The sequence below is a fragment of the Papio anubis genome, chromosome 4, assembly GCF_008728515.1.
Source record: "Papio anubis isolate 15944 chromosome 4, Panubis1.0, whole genome shotgun sequence".
Taxonomy (NCBI): domain Eukaryota; kingdom Metazoa; phylum Chordata; class Mammalia; order Primates; family Cercopithecidae; genus Papio; species Papio anubis.
The window spans coordinates 22922464-22942190 of NC_044979.1; the positions used below are offsets into that span (position 1 = coordinate 22922464).

At 44.6% G+C, this 19727-nt stretch overlaps 1 protein-coding gene across 4 annotated transcripts in view; it reads left to right on the top strand.

Moving 5' to 3' along the window:
* Positions 1-15217, top strand: part of SLC13A4 (solute carrier family 13 member 4) — a 46841-nt gene extending 31624 nt beyond the window's left edge. For all 4 annotated transcript variants that reach the window (XM_031665137.1, XM_021936307.2, XM_009203918.4 and 1 more), the window contains 8 exons: positions 1356-1475; positions 2596-2697; positions 4412-4513; positions 5206-5303; positions 5518-5642; positions 10816-10977; positions 12231-12368; positions 14764-15217. In XM_031665137.1, the coding sequence (XP_031520997.1) occupies positions 1356-1475; positions 2596-2697; positions 4412-4513; positions 5206-5303; positions 5518-5642; positions 10816-10977; positions 12231-12368; positions 14764-14901 (985 nt within the window). In that variant the 3' untranslated portion in view covers positions 14902-15217. The remainder of the gene's footprint in view (positions 1-1355; positions 1476-2595; positions 2698-4411; positions 4514-5205; positions 5304-5517; positions 5643-10815; positions 10978-12230; positions 12369-14763) is intronic.
* Positions 15218-19727: the final 4510 nt, after the last annotated feature.

A 19727-nucleotide genomic window follows, 5' to 3' on the forward strand; every position in this document is an offset into this window, starting at 1 on the left:
AGTAAGGATGAAAAGGTATCCATTAGATTTGGTGACATGGAGGTTACTGGTGATGTAGGCAAGAGGACCTTGGTCAAGTGGTGGGAGAAGCCAGATTCTGGTGAGTTGAGGATTCTGGTGAGTGAGAAAATAGAGAACTGACTGTGAAGGGAAGGAGAGATGTGGGATGATAATAAAAGTAAAGTAGAGGACGGGCACTGTGGCTCATGCCCGTAATCCCAACATTTTGGGAGGCCAAGGCAGGCAGCTCACCTGAGGTCAGGAGTTCGAAACCAGCCTGGCCAACATGGCAAAACCCCATCTCCACTAAAAATACAGAAATCAGCTGGGCATGGTGGTGTGCTCCTGTAATCCCAGCTACCTGGGAGGCTGAGGCAGGAGAATCGCTTAAACCCAGAAGGCAGAAGTTGCAGTGAGCTGAGATCATACCACTGCACTCCAGCCTGAGCGACAGAGCAAGACTCTGTCTCAAAAAAATAATAATAATTAAAAAAAAAAAAAGGAAAGGAAAGCAGGGTCAAGAAGGAGTTTTCAAGATGGGAGACATTTAAATGCTGGTAGGGATGATCCAGATGAGAGGGAAGTTAAAGATCTGGGAGAAGGGATCACTGATAGAGGGATGTCTCACACCTAGAGGAGTTTTACACCCAGCCCCGAAAACAGAGACCCAAGGAAAACACAGCGTAGGTCATTTAGGCCTAAGCCTTGTCTAGGCAAAAGCCATGGCTCACGGCCTGGTCCATCCAGGCTCCACAGGAAACAACACTTGGGCTGGGGAGCCACAGCTCTGCCTGCTGATGAATGAGCAGTTCGCCAAACAAATCCCCTCTACCCTGAGACCAGTGGATGTTTAATAAAGATTTGGAGATTGCAAGTCCTGGTTCTCTTATGGGCACCGTAATATCTAAAAACTTCATTAAGCCCTAGAGCTTCAAATTCTCCAGAACTGTGTCCCCCAGTCAAAACTTACATTCCTTTGGTGGTTTTAGAAACAAAGTATACCAAGCTGCTCCGTTTTCTGTTGTCTTGAAAACCAGATGAATAAACTTAGCAGAATCTTTAAGGGCAAATACATCCTGAGTCATTCTCTTGAGTGCAAAGTAAATACACTTTAATAATATGAATTTTAGTTGTTTTGATTCCTTTTCTTAGCTAGTTTCATGATTCTTGTCTGGGCTCTCTACAGTTGCAACTGTCAACTAAATGAGTCTGTAGACAATGTTTTACCATACTGTTACCATAATCTCCCCACTTAGCCCAGCTGTATGTTTTAGGGAGCATTTGGCATACTACCCCAAAATACCATATGGAAACCCTCCCTTTTCTAATTGCTGACCTGCTTCTTTACCCTCCAGCCAGTATCCAGCCGCAGAGGTGGTGAACTTTGGCACCTGGTTCCTCTTCAGCTTCCCCATATCGCTCATCATGCTGGTGGTCAGCTGGTTCTGGATGCACTGGCTGTTCCTAGGCTGCAAGTGAGTCCCAGGGCCCTTTCAGCAAAGCACTGAGGCCCCCCTGTTGATCCAAAGGCCATGGCATGGGCCCCGGATGGCTCTGTGCAAGGGGGACTGCTAGGTAACCACAGAGGATGCCCAAGGAGAATGCAGTGGTCTGGACTGAGAGTCAGGCGCTGTCTCTTCTAGACATTCTAAATATTTGTGAACTATGTACTTCACTCTCAGCTCCACAAGAAATGTTCTTAATTCCAACTAAATGGTTAGAGAGCCTGTCCAGTTTATACAAAGTCTGACGTGAAGAGTATTTAATGTCGTTTTATTGCTCTCAAAGCATATAGAGTACTTCCAATTACTCCAAGAAATAAGAAATAAAAAATATGACTCCAAGTAGAATTTGCATTAGGTTTAACTTTATAGGCATGGGTGATTTACACTTAGTAGCCTGAATAAAATATGCTCATATGCCTCAAAATAACAAGTCAGTCTACTCCAAATTTGATCAGTTTCAAACACATAAGGGAAGATAATATAATGTTTTGCTATTAGTCCATATGCTCCCATTGGTCAAGAAATGTTCTCTGACTTTTCTTTTTACTCAGACTGTTGTCAAACCAATGATGTCTATATACTTCTTAACTCCAGTATTGCCAATATAAAACTAACACTGTGTGTTCCATATATGCAGATGTTTGTGTGTTTGTTTGGCTAGAGACAAAGCTTCTCTGAAGTAAAAATGTTAGTTATACATCTAGACACATAGTGGAGTAAAAGTTGTAGTTTATACACCTAGACACATATACCACATTACACTAATTATTTTACTTATGTAAAAGACAAGTAGGTAGAAACGACCCCACGCGAATACACGTGCACAAGTCCTTGAGACATCACTTCACACCGATATACCAGAGACAGACCCAGATGGATATCCCCAATAGTCTAGGGCACAAGGTTGATGAGGGTCCGGATAATGTGGCAGATAAAAGCCGTATGAATAGGTGGGGGATAGAGGGATAGAGCATGTGAAAGAGGAGAAAAGTGACCGCAGCAGGCGAGTGGTTTAGTAAATACCTAATATTTGATCTCTGGGCCTCAGAAGTGTGTTTTCTTTAATCATTTGCTCATTCTCCCCTCTCAGTTTTAAAGAGACCTGCTCTCTCAGCAAGAAGAAGAAGACCAAAAGGGAACAGTTGTCAGAGAAGAGGATCCAAGAAGAATATGAAAAGCTGGGAGACATTAGGTAAAAATCAGCCATTCCTCTTCTCTCCTCCTCCAGCAGAAACACAGCAGGTAAAGTGAGCACAGGAGTAGCCTTGTTCTTGACAGCCCCTGACACTGGGAAAATTTTCCACAACTCTGAATCAGGCATTTAGAAGATGCTATTTAATGCCAAAGCCAAGCTGGCCCAGATTTCAGGTGGCCACCCTTTCCCTTTGCTCTATTTGGAGTCCAAGGTATAGCCGTGGCATGGGGTGGAGTGCTGACCATGGGGCAGACGGAGGCAGAAGAAGGGAAAGACAGCACAGTCACCCTCTTGGAAAATGTGAATTCCTTCCAAAGCCAGGCCTCCTCTCATTGCTCTGACATGCCACCACAGTGGTCCAGTTATCACTCCCAGGGAGATGGGAGACGCTGTGCTATATTTAGGGCAAAAAGCAGTATCAAAGACAGACTTGGAGACAGAGGGCCCAAGAAATCTCTAACCAACCCTCAGCCACTTCTATCAGCTTCTCCACAGGGACCCAGCTTCCTATTTAGTGCTATTTCTCCTTTTATGGCAATTGGCACACACAACTTTGCATAAAACAATCCAGGTAGACACTGTCTTATTTAAAGCTTTAAGTTATAAAAGGAATATATGTTCATCGTAGAACATTTCAAAAATATAAGACAGTATAAGAAAAAATTAAAATTGACTGAATTCTTAGCACCCCGTGTTAACAAATGTTGACACTTCTTTCCATGCTTTTTTGTGCAAAACTCTGTATTTTTGGTAAAATTCAGTCCACACCGAAACCATTGTATACCTTGCCTTTCTCAACTCAACACTGTACTCAACTCAACAGTGTACAATATGTTCCATGTCCTTAACTCTGCTGTGGAAACAGGATTATCAGTAGATGCATCTCATTTTAACATAGAGTTGTATCAAAATGTATTCAGTGTATGAAATATCACTGGATATACAGGATGCTTCCATTTTTTAATAGGTAATAAATGTCTCAGTATGCACTTCTGGTTAGATGATGGGAATGACCAACTTTTTTTTTTTTTTTTGAGATGGAGCCTCGCTCTGTCGCCCAGGCTAGAGTGCAGTGGCACAATCTTGGCTCACTGCAACTTTCGCCTCTGGGGTTCAAGTGATTCTCCTGCCTCAGCCTCCCAAGTAACTGGGACTACAGGCACCCGCAACCATGCCCGGCTATTTTTTGTATTTTTAGTAGAGACGGGGTTTCACTGTGTTAGCCAGGATGGTCGCCATCTCCTGACCTCGTGATCTGCCCGCCTCCGCTTCCCAAAGTGCTGGGATTACAGGTGTGAGCCACCACACCCGGCCAGGGAATGACCAACTTTAAGGCTTCTGATGTATATCATCAAATGGCCTCAAAAAGGTTGTAGCAATTCCTCTTCCCACCAGCACTGTGTTTGGGGGTGCCTATTTCACTGCACTCTCCTTGTAGGCTGTATTTGAAATTATTTTATAAATGTACAGTGCTGTGTTCTCTTGCCCTTTCCACAGAAGTTTCTCCAGGGAACATGGTTAATGTCATGTTTTCTGGGGGCCACTCAGTCTTCTCCTCATCTCACTGTCAGCCATTCATTGTGGTTAGGCAGTGAGTGTGTTTTATGTCTAGGGTATTGAAACTCTAAATACAGAAGCTTCCAGAAGCAAAGTGAAAAAGCTAGGAGAAATTACTCAGTTCCTGAGTGGGTCTTTCTGTTTTATTTTATAGCTACCCTGAAATGGTGACTGGATTTTTCTTCATCCTGATGACCGTACTGTGGTTTACCCGGGAGCCTGGCTTTGTCCCTGGCTGGGATTCTTTCTTTGAAAAGTAAGTGATATAATTTCCTCCTTAAGAACAACTCCCTCACCCCAATTCTTCAGGCAAGAACTACTGGCATCCTTCATAGACTCTCAGGGGAAGATATGAAGCCAGGAAGATTTCATTCCCTGGGGAATCCACTCTTTTTAGGGAGGCTGCAGTGTGAAATCAGGAAGGAAAAACACCCTTTGGAGTCCCGGTCTGGGGCTGGGATCCAGTGCTGCAAGTAGTCTCATTACATAAGCTCTTGGAAGCTTGGTTACCTCATAGGTGGTTATGAGAGTTAAAGGAGAAAACATCTATAAAGTACCAACTGTAAAGAAAAGAGACCAACTTCTCACTTGAGAAGGGAGGCACATGGAGGTGTGGCCTTCATAGGAAAGAGGTCTCATCCTCTTCTATTCTCCTTTATCTAACCATCTTCACTCCTGATCACTCCTTCTAGGACTTGCCCCAATTAACAGGCTCACAAATTCACACCAAGACATCTATTCTAGCCAGGCCCTGCCTCCAGACATTCACCATTGCCCATTAAATCCACTGTGGATAGCATGGCAGCAACTGGCAAGAACTAAGGTTAATTTCACCTCTAGACTAAGTCCTAAAAAGAGGCACTGTGTTTGCACAGACTGCCCCGAGACATCATGTTACTCCTGAAAATTCCTGACCCTTCTCCTCAGCGATGCTTGTCTCTTTACTAGGAAAGGCTACCGCACTGATGCCACAGTCTCTGTCTTCCTTGGCTTCCTCCTCTTCCTTATTCCAGCGAAGAAGCCCTGCTTTGGGAAAAAGAATGATGGTGAGAAAAGGATCAAGGGAAGAAACTGGGGGTGGCTCTAGTTGAAGAATCCCCAAATCAGACTAATACTCCCAAAGAGATTTACCAAGGTCCTTCAGATTCCCACCCCCCGAAATAGCAGTATCCCAAATCATCCACTTCACCAATTAGGTTCCTGTCTCCACAAATCACACCTATCAGGGTTTATCTGGCTTTACATCTCTCTCTAATCCAGGAGAGAATCAGGAGCGCTCACTGGGGACCGAACCCATCATCACTTGGAAGGACTTCCAGAAGACTATGCCCTGGGAGATTGTCATTCTGGTGGGGGGAGGCTATGCTCTGGCTTCTGGTAGCAAGGTAATTCTTGAATTCTGATCTTTTTTTTTTTTTTTTTTTTTTTTTTGAGACAGTCTTGCTCTGTCGCCCAGGCTGGAGCACAGTGGCATGATCTCAGCTCACTGCAACCTCTGCCTTCTGGGTTCAAGTGATTCTCCTGCCTCAGCCTCCCAAGTAGCTAGGACTACAGGTGTGCGCCATGATGCCGGCTAATTTTTGTATTTTTAGTAGAGACAGGGTTTCACCATGTTGGCCAGGCCGTTCTCGAATTCCTGACTTCAAGTGATCTACCTGCCTCAGCCTCCCAAAGTGCTGGGATTACAGGCGTGAGCTACTGTGCCTGGCTTGATTTCTGTTCTTATGGGTGAAATACTTTTCCAGCATCTTTACCTAATGAATCATTATGGGCATGGGAGGAAAGACTCAATGGACCTGAGAAGTAGATGCTCACCGAGTCCCTGGGAAGGGAAGCAATAGAGCAGCATGGATGTCCCCTCTTGCCCTAAGCTTCTCAGTTAGCACTACTGGAAAGAGAGGAACAGATCGGCTGTGCCACACAATCATGATACATGGGCATCGATACTTCATCTATGGGGCCCATGCTGCTATAAGCAAAAGGTTTATTGGAGTTTGTAGCCATCTCCTTCTGGGATTTGACAGTGGCAATAGGAGATGGTAACAGGCGACGGACATAGGTAATAGGAGTGGTAATAGGAGAACTCTGTAAGGGACCAGAGATATTTCAAGTGACACATGGTGAACTATCTGTCCACAATACATAGACTGAGCCCCTTTGGAAAATCTAGGCTAAAGCTGATGTAAATGCTTCTTGATTTTCTAATTGGGAGGAGTTTGGATGAGATCTTTTAAGTGGGGTGGGGATGTGAGGGGATGGTTGAATTTCCTAAAGTGTTAGCCTTCCCTAAAATAGAAAAGAGTCCTAAGAATGAATTAGGTTAAGGTTCAGACTATTTCTCCCTCCAGCTTGTCTACGTGCATTATCCCATGCTAAACTTGGTTCCCATTTTTTTTTTTTTTGAGACAGAGTCTTGCTCTGTCACCTAGGCTGGAGTGCAATGGCGCCATCTCGGCTCACTGCAACCCCTGCCTCCCAGGTTCAAGCAATTCTCATGCCTCAGCCTCCCAAGTAGCTGGGATCACAAGCACACACCACCACACCCAGCTTAATTTTTGTACTTTAGTAGAGACGGAGTTTCACCATGTTGGTGAGGCTGGTCTCGAACTCCTGGCCTCAAGTGATCCGCCCACCTTGGCCTCCCAAAGTACTGGGATTACAGGCACGAGCCACTGCGCCCGGCTTGGTTCACTTTTGATGGCCTAAAATACTATCTGCATTATTAATAAGAAGGTCACAGAATATTACACTAAGGAGAACCTCAGAAAGCATGAGTCCTATCTCCTGCCCATGGTGAGATTTCCCTCCATGGCACCTCTGGCTTGGACACTTCCAGTGACAAGGTACTCCCTGTGCAGGGAACAAAGAATAGTTGTTCCTTATTTTCAGCTCAGGTCTTCTGCATGTTGTCTGTCCGCTGTTGGCTCTAGCTCTGCTCTCTGGGACCCTCTCCTAGCTAATAATTATTAACATGAAAAAATCAAGAAGTAGTGACCCATACCATCTGGGTCTCTCTCCTCAGGACTCACTACACTTGGCCTTATTCAAACATGGTCCACGGGGTGGCCAGTCTACTGCCAAGCAGAGTAGTTACATTACCCAAGCCCCATTTCTCAGCTCTGATTCAAGCAGCACCCTGCATTTTTATGGAAGCTTTTATAAAGCATCCTTGGCACTCATGTCAACAATTATATTACAACTGCAGTCAATTAGAACGCTTCATTCTTTTAACTGTTCATCATTACTAGACTTTCAACCCATCATATATATATGCTATCAATATTTCTCATTCCAAGTTCGGATTATTTATATTTATCTTTATTTAATTTCAGTTGTTAGTTTTGGCCTTTGACAAGATTGGCCTGGCAATGTTTTACTTTTTTTTAACCAAAATTGGGCTGGGCACTGTGCCTCACGTCTATAATCCCAGCACTTTGGGAGGTCATGGCGGGAGGATTGCTTGAGTCCAGGAGTTTGAGACTAGCCTGGGCAACATAGTAAGATCCTAGCTCTACAAAAACAAAAATTAGCCCAGTGTGGTGGTGTGCACCTATAGTTCCAGCTACTCAGGAGGTTGAGGTGAGGGGATCACTTGAGCCCAGGAGTCCAAAGCTGCAGTGACCCAAGATCCCACCACTGGACTCCAGCCTGGGAGAGAGAGGGAGACCCTATCCCCTGCCACCAGAAAAAAAAAAAAAATTGTGCACATATTAGAGATAGTACAGTTATTTCTGTAAAGCCTATGCCTCTACTAATTTTAGTAATAATTTGGGTAGCATATGTCATTCCTACTGAGTTTGAAATAATTTCAGTTTTGACATTAGTGAAGAAAATCCACTGTAAAATGTTTTCATAACGAGTTTAAAAAATTGAGGCTTCCTTTGATTGTGTTTTTTTCTAACTTTGAAGTCTAATTTATTTCAAATTATAGTATAAAATCGTTCTGCTGGAAAAATGATTGCCACTAAATGATTTCACTTCACTAGGCCGGGCATTGTGGCTCACGCCTGTAATCCCAGCACTTAAAAGAGGCTGAGGCAGGAGGATCACTTGAGGCCAGGAGTTTGAGGCCAGCCTGGCCAACATGGTGAAATGCTGTCTCTACTAAAAATACAAAAATTAGCCGGGCATGGTGGCAGACACTTGTAACCCCAGCTACTTGGGAGGCTGAGGCAGGAGAATCGTTTGAACCTGGGAGGCAGAGGTTACGGTGAGCTGAGATCGCACCACTGCACTCCCGCCTGGACGACAGAGTGAGACTTCCTCTCAAAAAAAAAAAAAAAATTTAGCCAGGGATGGTGGTGCACGCCTGTAATCCCAGCTGCCTGAGAGGCTGAGGCACGAGAATCGTTTGAACCTGGGAGGCGGAGGTTGCAGTGAGCTGAGATGCTGCCACTGCACTCCAGCTTGGGCGACAGCACGCAACTCTGTCTCAAAAAGAAAAAAAAATTATTTCACTTTACCTACCAGTACTATTTGGATAACATGTTAAGTAAAACTCTATTTCTTTATATAATGTACCATTTCCACTCAACTAACTGCTCTTCCTCCCCTGCCTCTGTCCAATGAGTGAGGTTTAATGTGTTACCAGAGGGAACAATTAAAGAGTTCCTGGAGGCCTTGGGGCTCTGAAACAAGCATTAATTGATGCAGTCTGCACAGACTGGGTTTGTAAGCTCTCAGTCAGTTGAGAGGAAGAAAAGGAAGAAAAGTTCTACAAGGTGAAGTGGCTACAACAGAGAGAATTCTGAAGGCCTTTGGTTGTCAGTTGTCTATGAGCTCGCCAGGAGGTAGCCAGGGTACTATAGAGATGAAATGAGCTTTTGATGAATTTGGAAGAGAGGAGAAAAAGTAACATGCTGACAGTGTAGGGAAGGAGGTCTTTAAGAGTAAAACATGTGTAGCAGGACTTAAGAGCTTGAGGAATCATAAATGTCTCACCTTGCTTTCTGCCCCTGCTCTCCATATCGTCATTATACTTGCAGTTTCTACGGTACCATGGGAAAAGGCAGAGCCTGTCAACATAGAAGAGACAGAGGAAGGGAGGCAGGATGCATATGGCAACCTGGAATTTTTAATACAATACTCAGTGATACCTTTCATTTTGTAGGAGACGGAAATAGCCCTCCCTATTTGCAGGTGAACATCTTACAACCAAATGAATCATTACAAGTGGGAATATTTATTTATTTTTATTTTTTTGAGACAGAATCTCACTCTGTCACCCAGGCTGGAGTGCAATGGCACAATCTCGGCTCACTGCAACTTCTGCCTCCTGGGTTCAAGCAAGCCTCCTGAGCAGCTGGGATTACAGGCACGTGCCACCACGCCTGGCTAATTTTTGTATTTTTAGTAGAGACAGTGTTTCACCATGTTTGCCAGGCTGGTCTCAAATTCCTGACCTCAAGTGATCCACCTTCCTCAGCCTCCCAAAATGCTGGGATTACAGGTGTGAGCTACCTCACCCAGGCAGAATGTTCATTTATTTAAGTGGATGTGTGTAACTGTTGCTAGTGGAATAAATTCAGGATGGTCAATATGCCTTCGTATCTGTGTCTTCAAAAAGCACTGGCAGGCCAGGTGAGGTGGCTCACGCCTATAATCCCAGCACTTTGGGAGACCAATGTGGGAGAATTGCTTGAGCTCAGGAGTTTGAGACAGGCCTGGGCAACATGGAAAGACTCTGCCTCTACAAATAAAAAGATCAGGGCATGATGGCATGTGCCTGTGGTCCCAGCTACTTGGAAGGCTGAGGTGGGAGGATTGCTTGAACCCGGGAGGTTGAGACTGCAGTGAGCTGTGATCATGCCGCTGCACTCATCCTGGACCCTGGGCAATAGAGCAAGACCCTCATCTTAATTAAAAAAAAAAAAATCCTGATAGTAGAACTAATGTCAGCCACGATGGGATTTGAACCTAAAACAGGTTGGGGCTGAATGACCAGCCTCCATGGCACTTAGGAGGCACCTTCTCCACTAAATGGAAATATACTTTTATCCCTCTCTATTACTCCTATAAAACCTCCAGTGCTCAGCTCTGCCTGTTCGTCTCCCTAAAAAGACAGGAAAGGCTACTATCTACAGATGTTGATACATTTTTCCCGTTTTTAGGTAACAAAATAAACTGATTTCAAAAGCTGAATAAAGGGCTATACTTGGCCCTCTGTGAAGGGCATTGTCGAATCAATGCACAGGGTAAGGATGTCAGAGGCTAGAGAAAGGGTAATGAGATTGAAGTTGAGGAGCAAAGATCTCCAACCTCTGACAAGTTGTCATGACAAAGTCCTAAGAAGGATCATGGCAATTAGGGTGGGTGGCTCTCCATGCCCCATGATGAAACCGAAAGACCAAATGTTGTACAATCATAAAAACCAATTTTCTGAGCTACAAAAATGATCGAATCATAAAAATCATGAACCCCTCTGGCTCCATTCAGACTAAAGATCAGAGGATCCCTGGTGGTCCAGCCTTCCAACATCCCTGACCTTCTGAATTCTAAGAACTCTAGCTGGGATGTGTTTCTCCCCCTTTCTTCTTACTGTAACACCTCTTCCTACAGAGCTCTGGCCTCTCTACATGGATAGGGAACCAGATGTTGTCCCTGAGCAGCCTCCCGCCATGGGCTGTCACCCTGCTGGCATGCATCCTTGTGTCCATTGTCACTGAGTTTGTGAGCAACCCAGCAACCATCACCATCTTCCTGCCCATCCTGTGCAGCCTGGTGAGTAGCGCGGGGCTCCCAGATGTCCAAACAGGCTGTCCCAGGGGCCTGGAGTGGCAGGCCTAGCTCGGGGCAGCTTCTGTGGCTGTAGCCTCTCCTCTGGTTACTGCCCACAGCCTTCACTGATTGGTGTTCAACTCCTATTTTGAAAAATGAAGTTTTTCAAATAGCAACTAGCAAATAAAAGGATTCACTAATAAATCACAGCAAGAGTTCTAGAAATCCTTGTCCAAAAGAGTAGGATTAGTTTAGGGGCAGCCCTGAGTAGAAACCAAAGAACATACAAAATAATCTTCAAACCCTATCATTTCAATTCCCCGCAATCATCATCAACCTTTCTCTCCTGAGATAAAACCTGAGTAGGGCCAAAGAGGTAGCCACAGAAAATGGAGGTAAAACACACACAGCTGCAAAGACTGAGATCACAACTCAGACAATCATCACAGCCTCCACTGAGATTCACTGTCCTCCGGGAAGTTCTGAGGATTGGGAGCAAGGTCAGCTTTGCTCCACAGCCTCAGACCAATTTGTTGTGAATGGAATAGGGGAGGGGAGCAATGGCCAGTTCTTAGCCTGGCCAAGCAGCCTGAAAGGTGATGCATCCGACCCAATGCTTCATCTGTCCCATTCTGGGAGGCAGAATCCAGGAGATGAAGGCCCCTCCCCACCCCAGCAACATAGTCTCCTACTGCTCTTTCTAACCCCAGCCCCACACTCTCTGCTCATTGCTCAGATGACCCCAACTTCTCCCTTCCGTCATCTTGCTTGTGTGAGCAAGAGAGTGCAGTTAAAACTTGGCAACATTGAGAGCAGGACCATGGATTCAAATCCCATATAAAACAATTATCTTCCCTAGGAAAAAAAAACCACCTTAGTTCTGTACCCTAAGCCTGAGGGATCCCCACTTCAATCAAAGCAACTTATTCATGAGATTTGGGTTTAAGGAAAGGAAGTCTTAGCTAAAGAATAAAGTTTAGGAACCACTTCCTTAGAATAACACCAAAAAAATCAAACATCCCTTCTAGGGAGTAACTCAAAGCCACATTTCCATGTGGAGCAAGTGAGCAGCATCAGCCTATTCAGGTTGCCAAGGGCACTGCATGCCCCCGAGGGCAGGGACCTAACTACCCCTCCACATAGTGTCCTGCTAAGGTTAGCCAGCACCAAGTCATCATTAAAGCATGCTCGTTATGTTAAGCACAGGAAATGCAAGCCTAATCTCGTGAAATGTTTCTGTGAATTCTCTCTTCTAGTCTGAAACGCTGCACATTAACCCCCTCTACACCCTGATCCCAGTCACCATGTGCATCTCCTTTGCAGTGATGCTGCCTGTGGGCAATCCCCCTAATGCCATCGTCTTCAGCTATGGGCACTGCCAGATCAAAGATATGGTGAGTTGGGGTGCCTCTCCCTGCCAGGCCCAGCTGCCATGAGGACAGGGATGACCAGCTCTGCAGCCTTCTTTCAAAGCTTATTTTGTAGCAGTGTCCCTGGCCTGTCAACACTAACCCAGTGTGGTAGCAAGAACAGCACTTATAAAAAGGTTTTTGGTTGGTCTGTAAGCACCAAGGATAGCAAGAATGTGCTCTCCCCAGCCCTTCCCTGGAAAGAAGTGGGTACCTAGGTAGAGAAAGCTGGAACACACAGGCTGTTGCCCAGTTCCAGAAGGCATGAGCCTGCGCAAAGTTTTGCCTTCGTTTCTTCATTAGGCCGGTGGAGACATTCATTGAGAAAGCTACTGGTTTATTCACAGCAAGATGAGAATGAGAAAGTGTATGAACATAGGGTGAAAGGTATTTTGAGAAAACAGGATTCTTCTGCTCAACTCACCCCCCAGGCAAGAAACCCCTGAAGCAACAATGGAAAATGAAGCATCCACCATTCATTTTCATTTTCAGCTGGGCTCACAAACGATGGCTTTGAGATATTTTGCTGCTGACTTTAGTGTTGGGTCTATCTACCTTCTGCTCCTCTACCTATACACTATACTATGTATACTATGCTGCTATACTTAATATCCAGGGCTGAGGGGGTAGAGGAGAGGATGGAAAACACTGATACAAATTACTGATGGTCTTACAATTTTTTTTTCATGGGAGCCAAACTTGTTCTTGCAGCCCTGTAAAGCAATAGAGGAAAGAAAGAAGTTTCAGGCTGGTGGCAGATATTCAGGTCCTTTTTTTTTTTTTTTTTGAGACAGAATCTCACTCTGTCACCCAGGCTGGAGTGCAGTGGCGCAATGTCAGCTCACTGCAACCTCTGCCTCCTGGGTTCAAGTGATTCTCATGCCTCAGCCTCCAGAGTAACTTGGACTACAGGTGTGCGCCACCACGCCCAGCTAAGTTTTGTATTTTTAGTAGAGATGGGGTTTCACCATGTTGGTCAGGTGGTCTTGAACTCCTGGCTTCAAGTGATCCGCCTGCCTTGGCCTCCCAAAGTGCTGGGATTACAGGTGTGAGCCACTGCACCCAGCCTATTCAGGTCCTTTTGACTATTCAAACTGCTCATCTAAGTCACCCGTGATACTTCCTGGAATGGGGTGTCCCAGTCATCCCTCTCCCCTCCCATCTTACTGAGTAACTCTCAGTCTGCTCACACTGAGCTCTACCCCAGCTCTCCTATCTCCCGCTTCTTCTGCTGTGTGTCCCCACCACTGACCTCTGGCTTTCTACACGGGAATCAAATGATCAGAGGCAGTAATTTTCAAAGGTACCAGGTGACAAGAAGTGAGCCAGTCTTGGGTTCTATTCCCAGCTTGGGCACGACCTTGACTTCAGTTTCCTCATCTGCTAAATGACGAGGCTCCAGCTGGATGCTCCATGGGGTCCCTTTCAACTCTAACACTCCTTAATTTAGCCCTGCTAGAACCTGCCCTTTCACCTGTGGGGAAACATGGTCTGTCCACCATGCCAAAATGCCCAGGGGACCCTCACCAGACAGCAGGAGAGAGAGGACATGCCTAGCCATTTGCTTGAAACAATTTCCCAGTATCCATTTTCCCCTTGCAATTTTCCCAACTTAATGCCAGCTAGTGACTTGTTTTGGCTACACGCTGTATGCCTGGTTACTTATTGGGAGGGTGCCAGCTATCCTTACAGGACACATTTTTCCATCTGGCTCTGCCAGCCCATCATCCCTCACCTCCCCCACTTCACCTGTGAGTGTCAATGTCAAGGCAGAAGTGAAAAGGGTCAGTCACTGAGGTGTAATTCCCTCAGAGGAAAGACGCAAAGGCCCCACTCCAGCTAGCACACCTGTGTCTCCTTCCTGAGGAAGAGCTGAGCAGAGGCAGCTGAACTGTTTCCCCAGGTGAACTCAAGGTACACTGTTTCCACAAGCTGTTCCTTAAAAAAAGGTAACAGTAGCAAAGGCTTCATGTAATATAGCCCCTCCTACAAGTTCCCTGTATTGGCGCATAGGGGCTGAGAAGTTCCTGCTTTACAGAGATCTGGCTAGTTTTGTTCAGCACATTTCCCTAAGAGTGAGCTGCAGAAATACCTCTTCACGTTCCGTAGAGTGGGTGTTCCAAGTAACTAACACACCTTCTAGGCTTCCACTTGAAACCTAGTGAGAGTGCTGTGAGCATGAAGTGGACATGACTCTAATTGTCCCCTTCCCGCCCTACCACAGTCCTGTGCACCCTACAAGGCAATGCTAGAGCACCCCAGACAGCACTGGGAACTAATCTGGGCCACAAGGCATAGGCTGCGGGAGCAGAAGGGGGACTTGGGGATCTGTGCTGCTGCTGGTCAGAGTGACTAGGGTGTGCTGGTTTGTGTCCTGTAGGTGAAAGCTGGCCTGGGAGTCAACGTTATTGGATTGGTGATAGTAATGGTAGCCATCAACACCTGGGGAGTTAGCCTCTTCCACCTGGACACTTACCCAGTATGGGCGAGGGTCAGCAACATCACTGATCAAGCCTAATGCAAGTACACAAACTGGCCCAACCACAGGAGCTGCCAGTACCCAGCAGAATCTGGACCACAGGCAAAGAAAACCACTAGGACCACCAGGAGCACACAACCCCAGACCCACGCCGGAGGGCATCCCTCCAACAGAAGATTCCACCACCTCAAGCGAACTGCAGGAATCCTCCAACAACCACAAACACATGCTTAGCTGTTAGTGTCTTCTTCTCGCCCTCAGCACCACAGCTCAAGAAAACCTAAAGTTTCAATACAACCATAGGCTCACAGAAAAAGAAAATAAAAATTAAGTTAAAAAAAGAAGACAAAGAAAACCTAAAATTGTATCTAGTGTTTGTAATCCATTCATTCTGAAGACAGGAAAAGAAGGCCTGTCTTACTTGCCTTCAGAGGCTAAGCCATGCAAACTCACTAGGTTTTATGTTATTTTTAATACCTTCTTAGGGGTGGAAGATACCCAAGCCATCCTACCGAGGCAGAGTGAAACCAGTGACATCTTTTTTGGGGGAAACCTCACCCAGAACTTGAAACCTAATTGTCAGCTCCTTTCTCTTGCTCTTTTTTTTTTTTTTTTTTTTTGAGATGGAGTCTTGTTCTGTTGCCCAAGCTGGAGTGCAGTGACACGATCTCAGCTCACTGCAACCTCCACCTCCCAGGTTCAAGCGATTCTTCTGTCTCAGCCTCCTGAGTAGCTGGGATTACAGGCACGTGCTACCATGCCCAGCTAGTTTTTTGTATTTTTAGTAGAGATGGGGTTTCACCATGTTGGCCAGGCTGGTCTCCAACTCCTGACCTCAGGTGATCCACCTGACTCAGCCTCCCAAAGTGTTAGGATTACAGGCATGAGCCACCATGCCCGGCCATCAGCTCCTTTCTCTTAAGTGCTTCTATCCTAAGTTCCCTCCACAAGAAGGCATTCTTAGTAGGTCTTCTTCATGGCAATCAGTACTCTTTCATCACTACTTTGATTCCCTGTTAAGCATCTCTCTTCAATGGCTACCCTTTACCTTGGCACCAAATTCCCGTAAAGATATAGTGTTCCCTTTCAGAAAAAGGCTGGTGTTGTTCTGTTAGTCAAAGGAAAGGGAAGTCGGCCGGGTGCGGTGGAGGCAGAGGCTGCAGTGAGCTGAGATCGCACCATTGCACTCCAGCCTGGGCGACAGAGCGAGGCTCCGTCTCAAAAAAAAAAAAAAAGGAAAGAGAAGTCAAGAAAGAAGATACATTGAGATTAACATCTCTCTCTCCACCTGTCACTAACCACAAATCTATTGCCTTGGTTAAGTTTTGGGAGGGAGGGAAAACTTTCCTACCAGTCTTATAAGGGACACCAAAACTATAATTAAGATCACAGCACTATTATTATATTACACTGGCTTGCTTCTGGATATAATAAGTAGTTTGTTCCTGAGAAAACAAAGTACTAAGTAGTAGCCAATGGTCCAAACACATCTGTCACTTCCTACACATCCCTACATGAGCCCCTTGAGGGAGAAGAGCTGTCTATGCCTCTTGAAATCCCCCAGCAACTTCTACAATGTACTAAGCTGTAAGTGCTCAATAAACGTGTCCCATGAGAAAAAAGCTGTCTGGAAATCAAGGCTTCTTTCTCCTCCTGAAGATCATGCCATTTTCTCCATGATAGATATCCTTGATACATGACTGGCTATAGCTCTCAATCCCTCTAGTTTGTTGGCATTACAGATTTTTTTATTTCTACCATCAGTTGCTTGCTAAATATGTCTTAGGGGAAAGGGAGTCCCCTACAATTACTGCACTGTTTTAAGTGATTTTAAGTTACTATTGATAGCACGTGCAGTTTTCCCATAATAATTTATCTATAAAATCACTCCCTTAATTGATCAAGCATCCGTGAGTTGTAAAGTTTATTTTGGAGCAAAAGAAACAACCTCACACATCTGCTCCAACCACAGAATGTGACTGACCAGGGTTAACAGGAACATTAGTGCTTCTGCCCTGTGAGTTAGACCAAAATTATTTGTCCAATGTAATAGTTAAGACCTCACAAGCCCAAATGAAATACCAATGTTAGGTAAGCTACAGCTGATTTGATCCAGCCAACATCTCTAAAGTCATTTGCTTTAAATTTTCAAAAGAGTCAGGGTGTTAATCTTATTATCAGAAGAGCCAAACATCACATTTATCACTCATCACAGAATGCAGATCCTTTGCCCTTAAGTCAGACAGGAGGACAAAGGTGTAGATAATCAGTAAGATTCTGGGAGTATAAGTAAAAAGAGAAAGAAAAGTTGATTTAGAATTAAGTGGACTTAGAATTACTGGCCAGTATTCAACTATGTGAGAACCTGACTCACTCCTGAAGGGAAAGCTGTGCCAGCAACTGCTGCCAGGTGCTCCGAGTAATGAATGCATTCAACTAGCCAATTTAGAAAGAGCGTTTATTTCAGTCTGGTCTACTAACTGCTCTCTGTTCTTTCCCAGAACTGGAGATTCAAGCCAAGCAAGGTTGCCCATTCCAGTGACAGGAAATGGCAGATATGATTAATAACTCCTTGTCATCTAAATCACTCCACTGTTGGATAACTTCTAGCCCTCCTTAATAGTCTTGTGTCTCTTGCAAATATAATTTAATTTTACCTTCTAATATTTTGTGGATGATGAAACTGTGAGCCCAAGTCACTAAGTATAGTTGCATCTTATTGTTACGTCAATTCTTTATCAAATTTGCTTACAGTTGCCTTTGAAGTTCCATTAAGTCAGACATAAAGTACATGGTACACAATCTTTCACATTAATATTTACATATCACAGACACTCATGTACCATCTTTTAATAAATAAAAAGCAGCTAGTTTTCCTTCCAACATCAGAACAAATCTGTTTGTTCAGCTATACAATAAATGAGGTAGTTGGCTTCACATTTGGGGTCCGCGGTATTTGAAAAAGTCTCTAAACACTAGAATCACTCTCAGGACAGCAAGAAACTCAAAACCATGAGAACACAAAGGGAACCGAGACCACCTGAGTACACAGGTAGCTCAGTGGGGCTGTCCTCACTGAACGAACACTGAACACAACTGCATGTACTATTTACGTGGCACCTTTTTTGGTCCCAGTCCTGTACAATTGTGTAAGATGATGCAACAGCACTGTACCTTTCATAAGATCCTCCCACTGAGGCTGTGATTCAGGCAGGCCCAGGACCCAGGGTTTGCAGCGTCCCACTCTGGGAATTTCCAGAAGGTCTCGCTGTTCTCAGTTCATTTTTCTTTCCCTGTGCCTTGCAAAACATGCCATATGTTAGGTCTTCAATGCTTGACTAAATACACTGCAACCAGATTTGGGAAAGGTATAAACTGAACACTTGAAAATCTAAGTGTCACAAACTCCCTATTAAGACCAGGCAAGATCTCAAAATATTTTCCCTTCACCACCCTATTCCTTTCCATAAGGCAAAGCCCTAATAGTCAATAGGGAAAAAAAGAACTCACTCATCTGTAAGGAATTGAAATGCTACATGCAAAACCCAAGACTGGAAGTTTAAGAAAAGCCTCATTTGCTTCCAGTACAGTATATAACGTTCCTTCAGGAGGAGTAACTCAGAAAGGCATTAAAAATGTGGGAGACCTCAGCAGAAAAACAAACACCAGCATAGTATCTAGGGAGTGAACGGCTTAGTGGAAATGAAAACATTACACATGTGTACATATGCTCTATGAGGCAACGTGTATAGACAACTAGAAAAACCACACAGCCTACTTTTCTCTACAGTCACACAAACTCATTGGGTAAATGAGTTAGAAAAGAAGAACTAAAATTGCTCCTTTAAATCAGAATCAGGTAACTGCTTAAATACATAAAATACCAAATCAGAAGAAAGGTCTAAAGATATAATTTTGGTAACTTCAAAAAATTCCGCCTCTTTTGACAATTTTAAATAAGGTTGTTTTTTTTTTCTTGCTTTGTTTTTGTTTTGTTTGGGAGGATTACAGTTTAGGGATAAGCTTTTCAAGTTCACTGTATTTATTAAGTTTCCAGCACCAATCCTTAAGTCTTGTATTTCACATGTCAGAGTGATCTGCACTAGTATTTTGAGCAACTCTCATTTTATGATCAGATGTGGCAGAAGTTTTCCTACCCATATTAGTAGGAGTTTTCAAACATTTTTTAAAGGAAAAAAAAAAGGCATATCTTGTGGTGCTTCTTCCCACCGCTCCATTGATTTGTGTGGCAAGGGTTCCCACAAAATTCCCAGGGAAGGGGTAACTTTCAGTGTCACAAACCCCATTCACAGCAAGGATTTTCAACTACACCCTAAAACCATGATGGTTCTGGGTTCCTCCAACATATAGCTCAGTGAAGATCATCTTGCCTGAGAACTCTGAGGTCCTTTTCATTGCTGCCAAGAACATAAAACTAGGAGAGGGCATCTGAATGGTGAATGCGAAGTCAGCCTGCACTGTGTAGCAGTACACATGATGAAGCTGAACTTAAGAACTGATCTGCTGGATGGATCCCACTGGTAGAAATGATCTCCTTGGCAAGGTTAAGTGTCAGCCCTAAGGGAAGCCCTAAGTCCAAATGAGCCTTGTTTATAAGGTATAATACAAAGAGACCTAACTTCTAATAGCTAAGTGACCTCCCATCCCAAAGCAGCCACTCTGGGAGACCACATACACCATAGCAATGCTATCATGGTTGGTAACAAGGAATCTCTCTTTGGAAACAGCTTTCTAAGCTTCTAGCATTTTTAATACCCACAAGGTAAACCTTCATCCTTTGGGGCTCTAGTTCATTGCACTAACAATTCAAGATCAAATCTTGTGAGCCAGATGGTATGATCCAG